The sequence below is a fragment of the Bos javanicus genome, chromosome 6 (genome assembly GCF_032452875.1).
Source record: "Bos javanicus breed banteng chromosome 6, ARS-OSU_banteng_1.0, whole genome shotgun sequence".
Lineage (NCBI taxonomy): Eukaryota > Metazoa > Chordata > Mammalia > Artiodactyla > Bovidae > Bos > Bos javanicus.
The window spans coordinates 87,748,966-87,761,333 of NC_083873.1; the positions used below are offsets into that span (position 1 = coordinate 87,748,966).

Consider the following 12,368-nt stretch of genomic DNA (forward strand, 5'->3'; position numbering starts at 1 on the left):
TGCTGGAGAAGAATGCAATGCAATTACATATGAGTAAAATAGAGCTTCTGATCACCAACTAATCAAACTTAAAATAATCTAAATAAAATTTGATTGATATGTATTTTCCTATAAAATTATCTAACCTATGGAACAGAATGACAGTCCAGAAATAAGCACACATAAATTTGGGTAATTAACTTTTGACATAGATGAAAAGGGAACTTAATGGAGAATGGACATTGCTTTCAACAAATGGTGCTGGACACTGCAGTGGCTTTAAAAATGTGTGTGCAGGTCCTTTGACACTTTCTCTCTCTCAAGAAGTGGAGCTTAATTCTTCTCTCCTTCAGTGGATCCTGGACCAGTGGCTTGCTTCTAGCAAATAGCAGCAGATGTGAAAGGATGTCATTTCTAAGGTTAGGTTAAAAAGACTGATTTCTGTCTTGGTTGCATTCTCACTTTCTGGATCATTTGAATCAATCACTTTGGGAAGACAACTGTCATGTGATAAGGACACTTTAGCATCCTATTTAAGCATCCACGTGAAGAAGCCTGGGAGCAGTCTTCCAAGGGCTTTCAACTCTCATGTGACTGAACCAGGAACTGAGAAGATTCTCTCCAGTGGAGCCCTGAGGTGACTGTAGCCTCAGCTGAGAGCATCCTCATGAGATACCCTGAGCCAGAACTAGTCATGGAAGCTATTCCCAGATTCCTGACCCAGAGAAACTATGAGATAATAATGTTGCTTGTGTTCAGCCACCAAGTTTGGGGTGATCTGTTATGTAAGAATAGATAATGTATGGACATCCATGTACAAAACTAAGACCCTAACATAGACAAAGTGTGTATAAAATTAGCTTAAATGGTTAATAAAATTAAAATGGTTAAAACTATAAAAGTTACAATAAAAAGAAGAAAAAGAATTTTGATCCTGGATCAGGAAAAGAAAAAAAAAAAAAACAACCTTATATAATAAGAAAGTCTTGATCCATAAAAGGAAAAATTGATAAACTGGACTTCAATAAAGTTAAAATATTTTTATTTATGAAAAACACTACTAAGAGAAGGAGCAGAAACTACATATTAGAAGAGAATATCTGAAAAATCACATTTCATAGAGGATTTATATATTGAGTATATATAAAAACTCTGAAAAGTTAAAAAGAAAAAAGCAACCTACTTTAACAATGGACAAAAGATCTGAATAGACACTTTATCAAAGAGAAATAATTTTCAAATGAAAAAAGATTTGAAATTTAGTGAGATGATTTATTTTAGATTGGTATAATATTTTTATAGGGAATCCAATAAATATTGGTTTGGTATACAGAATCTAACAATATTTTTCAAGTCAAAATGATTGTTTCTGCTTTCATTCACGAGGAAGTAATAGAGTTGCCTTCCTGATATTAAAAATAATAAAACTGGATACAATATTTGAGGGAATTTTTTTCTTGCAATGAATAACATGGCAAAGGATAATGATCTCCATGAGGAGAGTAACACGTTAAGTACTGGCTTCTGGACAGGGCCAGGTCTGGACCCTGGTATGGAGAGCAGGAACCCTAGCCAAGTCAGTGTCTCACTGAGCTGAGGAGGAGGGGGAAGTTTGGGACTTTCAGAGACATGGGCACTAAAGAAAAGAGGGCTTCAGAGAGGGGGGTCCAGAAAGCTGCATGGGTTTTCTACACAGAGGACTGGTCTGTGCATGCTCAGGCCAAGAAACCATGCTGTCTACCAATGAGTGGCTGCCATGGGGCTGGAAGCAGGACAGAGGTACCTCAGCACAGGCAGGGATGAGGGCCCTAGGTGCTCTCATGGCCTCCCTAACACTTCAGGTATGCAGTTAAGGCACCAGAAAGTCAAGACATAAGAATAAGAACAAAATTGAAACAGATCAACCCTCAGAAAGGAAAACCAAGCCTCCAAGATCAGTGGAAACTGACAATAAATTAACTGCCAGACAGAGTAAAACCCAATGCTTTTAAGGAAGGCAAGGTATACTAAATGCTTGACAACTTAACATCTTTAATGCTCAGTGTACAATAAAAAAACATATAGGAAGTATGAATATGTGAACTATAATCAAGAAAAAAAAAAGAGCCCACAAAATCAGGCAATATGAAGTTTCAGGACTTAGAGGAAAAGTTGGACATAATGAGTGAAAATATATGGACATCTCAGCAGAAAAATGGAAATTATAAGAAAAGAAAAAAAAAAGGAAATTCTAGAAAACAAAATACACTATCTGACACGAAAACTTTACTGTATGGGCTCAGTGGCAGACTGGAGACCACATAAGACAGTCAATGAATTTGAACACAGTTCAATAGAAATTATCCAATTTGAAGGACAGAGAAAAGACAGTGATTACAAAAGGATGAACAGAGTTCACAAGTCTCGTGAACCAACTTCAACTGGTTTAACATACATGTAAGTGAGTCCCAGGAATAGAAAGAGAGAGATGGGGAAAAATAAACTTGAAGACATATGGAAAATTTACCTCAATTTAGTGAACAACATCAATCTATAGAGCCAAGATACTTGGTGACCCCCAAGCAAGATAAACACAAAGAACATCACAAACTAAGCATGCCACAGTCAAACTACAAACCATCCAAGACAAAAAGATAAGGAGAAAATTGTAAAATGCAGCCAGAGAATATTGACACACTAATGCACAGCAGCAACCTAAATGAAGCTTACTTCTCATCATAAACAATGGATTCGAGAAGACAAATGTTATATAAATGAGTCAATGATGGCTCCTGTATATTGGCCCCTACGTCATTTATTCATATACAGCAAGTTCAGACCGATTAGCTCAAAAGTCCATTCGCACCAAACTTGGATTTTCACATAGCCAATTGTTTCAAATGTAGCCCAAATAAGTAGATCTCTAACCATCTAGAAGAGAAGGGGGAGACAGGATGAAATGGTTGGATGGCTTCATTGACTCAATGGACATGAGTTTGAGCAAACTCCAGGAGACAGTGAAGGACAGGGAAACCTGGTTTTCTGCAGTCCATGGGGTCACAAAGAGTCAGACATGACTGAGCAACTGAAGAACAGAGCCTGTTTACTTTACATACCTTTATGAAACTGGACCCCAAATCCACTAATTATAAATAAGACTTTGTGGTTATCAGGATCCTAAGCTGCTGCTGCTGCCTGTTGAAGCTCTCTAACCCAGAGTTTCCCTGCTGTGCTGCTGGGCAACGTCACCTGGACACATAACCCCCTCTCGAGTTTCCCTTCCCCCAAAAGTTGCTTTGCCCTTGTCTTCTTCCTAAAGGTGGCCTCACATGCAAACCTGCTAAGGCATCACCTGAACAATATGTTTGGGTGCCACCTCATGGTCATATCTATTTCCTAGATGAGACCCCAAATTCCTGGACCTCTCTACAATGATAGAAAAACATCTTTAAAGTGCTGAGAAAAAAACAAACAAGTTAGCCACTTCCAACTTTATATCCAGTGAAGATGTCCTTTAAGAATGAGAGTGAAATAAAGACTTTTTCAGAGAATTGAAAGCAGAGAGAGTGACTTGCTAGCATGCATACCCCTAGCACAAGAAATGTTAAAGGAAGTTCATTATATCAAAGGTAAAGGGTGCTAAACGGAAAATCAGATTTACCAGGAAAAATGAAGAGCATCAACAATGCTAAATATGTGAGTAAATATAAAAATCTATTTTTTCGTTTCTTGTCTTTAAAAGATAACTGATTACCAAAATCAAAGATAATAATACTGTATTTATAATGTATATATATAATAAAATATATGACAAAGTTCCCCAAAGAATAAAGAGGAAGGATAAATGGAATTATTAAAATCAAGCAAGTAAATAAAATTAATTATATTAAATATTTAATTATAAAATTAATTATAACTGAGATAGATTAATTATAAAAATATAAAGTAAACTAACTACACAGTGAGCCTGTAATGCCACATACCAAAACAATAACAGGATCATGTAAAGGTCCATCGGTGTGAAGAGTTTCAATGTCATCTTCAATGTTATAATCCCATTCCACACCAAGATCTATGAAGGTCTTTGACTTGGCTTCCTCCCCTTTGCCATTTAAAATATAGTGGCCTGTAGCCTGATTCTTAATTGCTAAGGAAAGAAAAATGAGTAACCAGCATACATTTTATCTTATTACAGCTTTGAAGATTCACAGTTAAGTCTCTCTTTCTATAAATGAAAGACCGTGTTTACGAGTATCGAAGCAACTAAAATGAGTGTTACTTCTGATAGGACTCATACTTCATTCAGTAGGCATTTAAAATTCTCAAAAAGCCTTCCTAACCAGTTAAAAATAGTGGCGAGATGGTGAGATAGAAAATAAAAATTAACAAATATTCCCATTCGAAAACACTGCCAAAGGAGTTAACACTTTCTAACTCATTCATCCCATATATTTCCTCAGGAAGCTGGAAATATTTTTAAAATGAAGGCTTCTTCTACAACAAGTAATACAAATGATTTATACTAGGGCAGCATACAACATAATGCCTTTTTTTTTCTTTTTTTAACTGTGTAACTCTTTCAAGTTAAGTCAAAATATTAGAGGTACTCAAAATAGTTGAACTAATTTTTAGGCCGACAAGCAATTAGTCCTGACAACTGTAAATTCTAAGGTCACATTACCTACTTAAATGGTCACGAAAAGCTCTTTACTGGTGACAAAAATTGTAATATATTACAGATTTACTATATAGTATTAAATAAAATGCTTTCTCTAATGAATAAAAATAACAAATGGCATTTTAAAGTTTGGAGGTACATTGGCATTTAATGATATTAGAAAATAAAATTTAAAAAGTTATTACTATTACTAAAAATGTGTAGAAAACATGAGTAATTTTAGTTAAATACATTTATTCCTCTTGAGATTTTAAACTAATTTTTCCAAAGATAATAATCTGAATTCCAGAATAAAAAGTAGGGAATTTCAATTATGGGATAAAGGACTGCAGCTAGACAGTGGAGACTGTTTTGAAATCCAGGAGTAAATATATTTTAAATACTAAGAAAAAATTCCATGAAACACCAAAAAACAATACATTTTGAAGTTACATGTATGTAGAAAAGCAATTTACTATAAATTTTCATAGGTTTGACAGATGTGTCAGTTTCAGAAATCTTCTTAGTGATTTAATGGCTCAAGGAATATGTGAAAGCTATGTTTACATTTGTGCATTCACTTTAAATATAAACCCCTCTAGAATGACATTTCTACATGATCTTCTAATGTAGAAAGGAGGAAAAAAATCTTTTGGAAGTTATAAACAGGATAATTTGCAGATAATAAACAGAAAGCATGCAGAAGACGAATCTGCATGTGCCAGTCAAACTGGACACATAACAGATATCAGGAAATTTGTACTGGACTAGCACAACCTGGATGTGGCTGCTTTTCAGTCAAAGAACTTAAAACGCACTAAAAGAAGAGGCATACAGGATGGCATCAACCAAAATATCAGAATTAATTTGTCAACAAATATGGCAAATTTTTCTGATATTATTCCTTAATTTAGTGCATTTTATTAATATTTTATTTTTTCTCATCTCCCAATAACAGAATAAAAATGTATAACAAATTCACACTTACCAAATTATTTTTTCCTTCATGTCCTAATGAACCAACCCAAGTTTCACCAGAAATTAAAACTCTTGTTGTGAATATTTCTTATGATAAAGAAAGAATAGTTGGGAGAAATGACCACGGAAAACCAGGTAATGATGAATTTATACATAATTTTGAACCTTGCAGACCTATGCGTGTACACAGATATAGATACATATGCGTATACATGGATACACATACACATGTATCTCTATCTATGTATCATTTCTTTGACATTTCTACATTTCAGTGCATGTTAAAGCACAGCCAGTGGACAGAAACACTTACCAAGAACATGAGGAGAAGCCTCGTCTTCTTGGATTAACACATGTCTAGCACCAGGGGGTATATCAAACATCTTAAGGTACCCTTTGCATGTGTAGTAAATATTGGAGGAAGCAAAGAAGAAAACAAAAGCAACAACCATGGTTAGTCAGGCATTACGTTCCTACGGCTCCTGCGTGCAGCAAGAAGGCATCCATAAACCGAAAAAAGCAGTTTCAGAAATTAACTTCAAAGCACTGGCAGATTTTATGACATCTGGCACAGGATCAGAGGCATATTTTTCTTTATAATTATTAAGTCGATAAAAAATTAATCTTGTTTCTAACCCACTAGTCACTTATTTTGTATTGACCTACAAATTGTGGCAACAATAATTCAGGCAAATATAATACTATACTCGCCTGTGTCCCTCCATGCAACTTTAGTTTTTTAAATCATCCTTTTGAATAGAGGCTCATTTATAGTGTGATTAGTTGGTGAATTTCTTGAGATATTTTATTGGTCTATATATTATTTTAAAAGTCTAAGTGGCAAATATAGACAGCTAATTATTATTTCTAATTATTTCTAATATTTTTATTATTTCTAATCTATTTCTAATTAATGAAATAGCTTCAGATTTAAAAGCCTGCTCTATTCTAAAGAAATTACAAAAGAAAAACCAGTGAGTAGTTTTCATTTATATCGTGATTAGCAACTACTTTTAAGGCTTTACACAGTTATAAATAGCAATGTTGTAAAATATATTTTGTAGATTGGCTGGAAAACATCTGCAAGTTATGTCATGGTGCCTTTACACTGACCCTAAGTTCAATCTTCTAATTGAGAAACTGCAAACCAAAATGCTTAATAGGTTGTCTTAGGTTTTAAGGTCCTATTGTCCTGTATAATAAACCTTCCTAGTATTATCACATTTCCTAAAAGTTATCTTAACTGAACTGAAAAATTATCTTAAGATCATTTAGAATTAAGGTCCTAGCTATAAATCAACAATAGTCAGGGGAAATAGAGAAACCAAAATGTTTCTTCTCATTTCCATAAAAAATGAGTACAGGAAGATTATGCAACTTGTACCTTCATTACATTATGAAACCTATAACTCACACATTATAAGTAATGACAGAAATCCAGTTATAAATACAAAATTGCTGGTGGAGTCAGAAAGAAATCTGTTTTTTGGTCATTTCTTTATGGACAATGATTACCTATAGGTAGATTTACCTGACTTTTTAAATAATATTTATTAGTGTCTTAACTAAGTGGAGTGGTCATTTTGGGGTCAGGGTTTTCAGCACCTGAGCCTGGGTGATAATCAGTACATGAAACGTACCATGTTTGCCTGAGTATCAGAAGCTAGAAGTAATGTGGTTAAGATACCAAGGGTAGCAAAACAGCTTGATGCCATTTATGGATGCCCATCTTTCTGCAGTTTGCTACAACTTACCCAATACATTTTTAGCTTCCCTTGTTTCAGTAAGAGAAACACTACGAGCTCCTTTGGGTAAAGTGAAGGCTCCTCTTGTCTTCCCTTAAATAGAACGTCTTTAATTAGTAGAGAGTTCGTTTATCCAAGTCTTGCTGTTTCATTGACTATACTATAAGCTTTGTATAATTTTATTAGGTAAAAGATAAAATATGTTTCATAATCATATATATTGAAGTCAAAATGCATTCATAATAGTTAGCTAATGCCAATAAACTGTTAATAGTCAATGAAAGTAAGACTAAGCATGAACGAGAAATGATATAGGTGATTTGAAGTCGAATACTTGCAGATTTCATTTTCCAGCAACTTGAGTTCTTTATGGCATCTCTTGCTTAAATTTTTCCCTGTTGGAAAAGGTTAATTAGTCTATTGAATAACTATGATGATAATATTAGTGCAAAAAAATGGATGTTAGATTATCTTGGAACAGTCTGAAAGCTTTCCTCTCTTCTTCTGAACTTAATTTGGAGGTTTAGCATAATTTTTGAGGTATCTGAAAAAAAGTATTACTACCTTTTATTACAAATAATATAGAGTGGATAACAATGGTAAAAAACATTTTGTTTACATTTATTCACTCTGGAAATAAGAAAAATTAATTATTTAACACCTAAATGAACAATTCATAATTGCAATAAAGCATAGTAAATTATTTCACATTAAGATGGAGAAAATCATGTTACTCTACTAAATGCATATAATTTATGTACATAATTCTAATTTTGTTTGCTTTATTAAAATAATGCCATCAGCCAGAAATGGCAATATTTGCTTTTTTACAATTTTCAAAGTACAAACTATAGTAAATTATCACAGAGGAACAGCAAAGATATCAGTAACTAGAGTAGGGAATACCTAAGGAAAGCACATTAGAATACAGTCACCTACTTCTGCCTAAATACATCACCTACTTCTGTTCTAAATATATCAAAGAGCAAAGCTGATATGTGTGGAAATGGCTTGAGGTGGGTGACTGGGGGATAATGGGAGTAAAAAGAACTAAGAGAATTATTCCATTTGGATAAAGACTAGTTTTTTTTTTTTAATATATATAGTTTCCTATTTTTCTAAAAGGAAAAATTACCGCAATGACAATGTGTTCAATGTGAACCAAATCTTTGTCTTTGTTTTATCTTGTTTTCTATTATTCTGTAAGAGACTATATCTTGGATGTAAGAGAAGCTTTTAAGGGAAGCCTCACATTAAATTAATCTTTAAATGTTGAATTCTTACAAACTTTTGTTCAATAAATGTTTGTTGAATAACTGAATAATAATTGTTCCAAACTTAAATCATTCAGTAATCCATGTTTGTATATAAATCTTTTGTGAAAATTCCAATGTATAATTATGAAAATACGAATAATGTTGCATATTATTTGTTGCTTTGGTTCCATCTAATGAACCTTCACCATATGCCTAAGTCCAGGCCATTGACTGTGTAACAAGCACAGAAATTTACACTGTAAGCAATTATACCTCAGGTTATTTTTTGTTGTATGTACCTTCAAACTTGTTTAATATAAAATTATAAATATTAACTGAAATATGAACCCAAGATTTATAGTTTTATAAATAGGATAAACTTGTTCACTTTTAAAAGAAGCAAAGTGACTGTAATACACTAAAAATTGTATTAAAAGTTTCTGAATATTTTTAACTTCTGATCAGTAATTTATGTCAAACAGAAAATTCAAAATAAGCATTAATTCTAATAATTAGGTTTAATACATTTTATTAAAAACACAAAATTAAACAGAACACATATTTTAATGAACTACTATAATTGATATTGGTTTCTTTTATTCCTTATCTAAATTTAGTAGATACGTTTTCATCATGGATGCTATAGAGTATGGATTCTCAAAGTTATTTCAATAATTTCTTAAAAGGTAATCTGGATGAAAATAAATTAGCAGCTAATTTTTTGTGTGTGTGTTTATAGAGAAAATGGTGCATTCCTAAAAGAAGTCTCAAAAAAGGCAAATTATGGATACTGAATTCATGAGAACTTCATCTTACCAAGCTTCCTGGGTGTCCTGGTAAATGTCCCCTTTACAGTTCGACAATGGGAATTATCTCCTCCACAGACACCACACTTATCCTCAACCTTGTTAGAACCGATTTCTTTATCACAGCCCACTTTCTGGGGAGAGAAGATATTAGATGTAGCTCATTTTAACATGCCAAGCAAGTAAAGGTCAACATACTGGAGCATGATACACCATTTGTTCCGTCATGAATCCACAGCCAGGCACGAAACTCCCTCTCTAACTCTAATTTTTAATATCTTGGTCTTTTAAAGAACTATTATGAAATCAAATGACTTGCACCCTGGGTAATTATAAAAGATAAATTTCCCTCAGCCTAATGAAGTGTTTCTCCTATCATATGTAGTCAATCATCAAACATTTATTGAACACAGATATTGTAGCTGATGCTGAGGAGACAAAAATTAAGATGTGGATGTGTTTTTCCCCGGTTGCCTTTATATTTATAAAGAAGAAAATCAAAATAGAGAATTTTCCATTAGTACAAACTTTACAAGTTGGTAAGGGATGTGAGACAAAACATCACCAATGATGAGATTTTCAAAGTAACTTGAAGGAACCGAGGGTGCAGAAGGCAATTTAAGAACGCAAAGGGATTCAAATGAAGCCAAGGAAGTCATCCATTTGTGGAAAGTGGGTTCAGAAAACAATTATTTTCTTTGTTTGTTTTAGTGGTTAAGTCATGTCCAACTCTTTTGCTACCCCATGAACTGAAGTCTGCCAGGCCCCTCTGTTCATGGGATTTCCCAGGCAAGAATACTAGAATGGGTTGCCATTTTCTTCTCCAGGGGATCTTCCCAACCCAGGGATGGAACCTGTGTCTCCTGCATTGGCAGGCAGATTCTGTACCATTGAGTCACCACGGAAGTCCAACTGGGGTGGATTTTTAATGTGAATTGCTGTTGGGTAATGATGATTCTGCACTTGTAAGTTTGAGATGAGAGTGAGCAGAGAAAATGATGACACATATATACTTATCGCACTCCCAGATACTGTGGGAGGTGAAGGATGAATAAAACACAGATTCTACTTTCAGGGAAATTTTAGTTCAACTATGAGGCATCACATATTTGAGATTCTTTTATATTAACACCTTAGTTGTACCTAGGTCAAAAGGAATCAAGCAGCAGCAACATGTTCAGTTAATGAGATAATTCCTTATCATTTAAACGTGTGAACATGGACAAGAAATAAACGACATAAAAAAAGACTAAATGGACAAAAAGCTTTTCATCTTCACCAGCGCTTTTGTTCTGATGTGGAATTAAGTGTTTAAAGTTAGAAATAATTGGAAGGTGAGACAGGGAGAAAAAGAAGTTTTTTAAGATGATAAAGCACATCTTGCATTGAATTAAAAAAAAAAAAAAAAGACTTGGTATTGTACTAGTGGATGGCTAGGATAAAATACTCAAAGCAAAGGCATGGTTCCAGTTGTATTCCCAGCCCTGAGGCCTCAGGAACCCCCTGAAATGCATTTGACTGGAAATGAGAAAAACAAATTAAATATTGAAAAATTTTCTCTGGTGACCAAAGTTTGATTTTATTAAGTGCAATTTCTTCCAAATTTAGTTGAGCTACAGAACTATTCATAGACTCTCACTGTAATGTGATCTCACATAAGAAAGAGTTAAAAAAAATTCTGAAAATATGCCGATGAATGAGAAGAAAAGGAGAATGACACAGTACTGTAGGAAGCTTTGGTGGAAGCAACCTGAACTCACCACACACTCTCCGCGCACACATATGCTGTACGGGTCTTTGTAGGAACAGCGCGTTCCATCGTGCACCAGCTGTTTCATATAAGCAACATCTCCAGTCTCTTTGGATTGACAGTAAAGGTGGCATCTTTTCTTGGCTGTATAAGATGGAGGATTATTAAGTCAACTATTTATGCAAAATGGTATATTTGAATAGTATAGTTTGTTTTTAAAATATACAGTTTCAACATGGCTTCCTGGAAACAAATTGTATAAATAAAGAGTGGGGGGGGTACGCATACTTGGCATACTTATTTTAGCCAGGGTGACCCTATGATTTGTCATCTAAACTGGGATAATTCAGATAGTGAAAAGGAGCTCTATTAATGATATAGAAAGGGATGAAAGTGAAAGTGTTAGTTGCTCAGTCATATCTGATTCTTTGTGACCCTATGGACTGTAGCCCGCCAGGCTTCTCTGTCCATGGAATTCTCCAGGCAAGAATACTGGTATGGGTTGCCATTCTCTTCTCCAGGGATCTTCCCGATCCAAAGGTAGAACTCGGGTTTTCTGCAGAGCAGGCAGATTCTTTACCATCTGAGCCACTAGCAAAGCCCCTAACAATATAAATTGGTATGACTGGTCCCATACAACCCAGGCTCTCTGGCTACCCTAGATTTAACCAGGGTTATTCAATAAATTTCATTCAAAATCAATTTAGTTTTAGTGACACTTAGAGCACTGACGGAGGAGCCTGGTAGGCTGCAGTCCATGGGGTCGCTAGGAGTCGGACACGACTGAGTGACTTCACTTTCACTTTTCACTTTCATGCACTGGAGAAGGAAATGGCAACCCACTCCAGTGTTCTTGCCTGGAGAATCCCAGGGACACAGGAGCCTGGTAGGCTGCCGTCTATGGGATCACGCAGAGTCGGACACGACTGAAGCGACTTAGCAGCAGCAGCAGCAGTAGCAGCAGAGCACTGAAAAGGTTTCTCTTTTGTTTGACCCAGTGGCCTAGTACAATTTTTGCTTCTTGTAGGATCTCATTAATTAAATCTAATTTATGTGACTCACTTTCCTCAAATTAATCAAAATAATGCATTGCAATTCTGAATTCTTCCACATGTGCATCTTTCCTTTAAAACAGATTTAAACTGAACTCAGCAGTGTATTCACACAAATAAGACATATGTCAAGAAGTCCCCATCTGAACAGATTTAACTGAAAATT

At 34.6% G+C, this 12,368-nt stretch overlaps 1 protein-coding gene across 2 annotated transcripts in view; it reads right to left on the minus strand.

The window, feature by feature from the left end:
• ADAMTS3 (ADAM metallopeptidase with thrombospondin type 1 motif 3) overlaps positions 1-12,368 on the minus strand; it is a 277,975-nt gene that overhangs the window by 16,778 nt on the left and 248,829 nt on the right. For both annotated transcript variants that reach the window (XM_061420428.1, XM_061420429.1), the window contains exons 14-17: positions 11,161-11,294; positions 9,411-9,534; positions 5,907-5,987; positions 3,942-4,105 (exon numbers count right to left, since the gene is read on the minus strand). In XM_061420428.1, the coding sequence (XP_061276412.1) occupies positions 3,942-4,105; positions 5,907-5,987; positions 9,411-9,534; positions 11,161-11,294 (503 nt within the window). The remainder of the gene's footprint in view (positions 1-3,941; positions 4,106-5,906; positions 5,988-9,410; positions 9,535-11,160; positions 11,295-12,368) is intronic.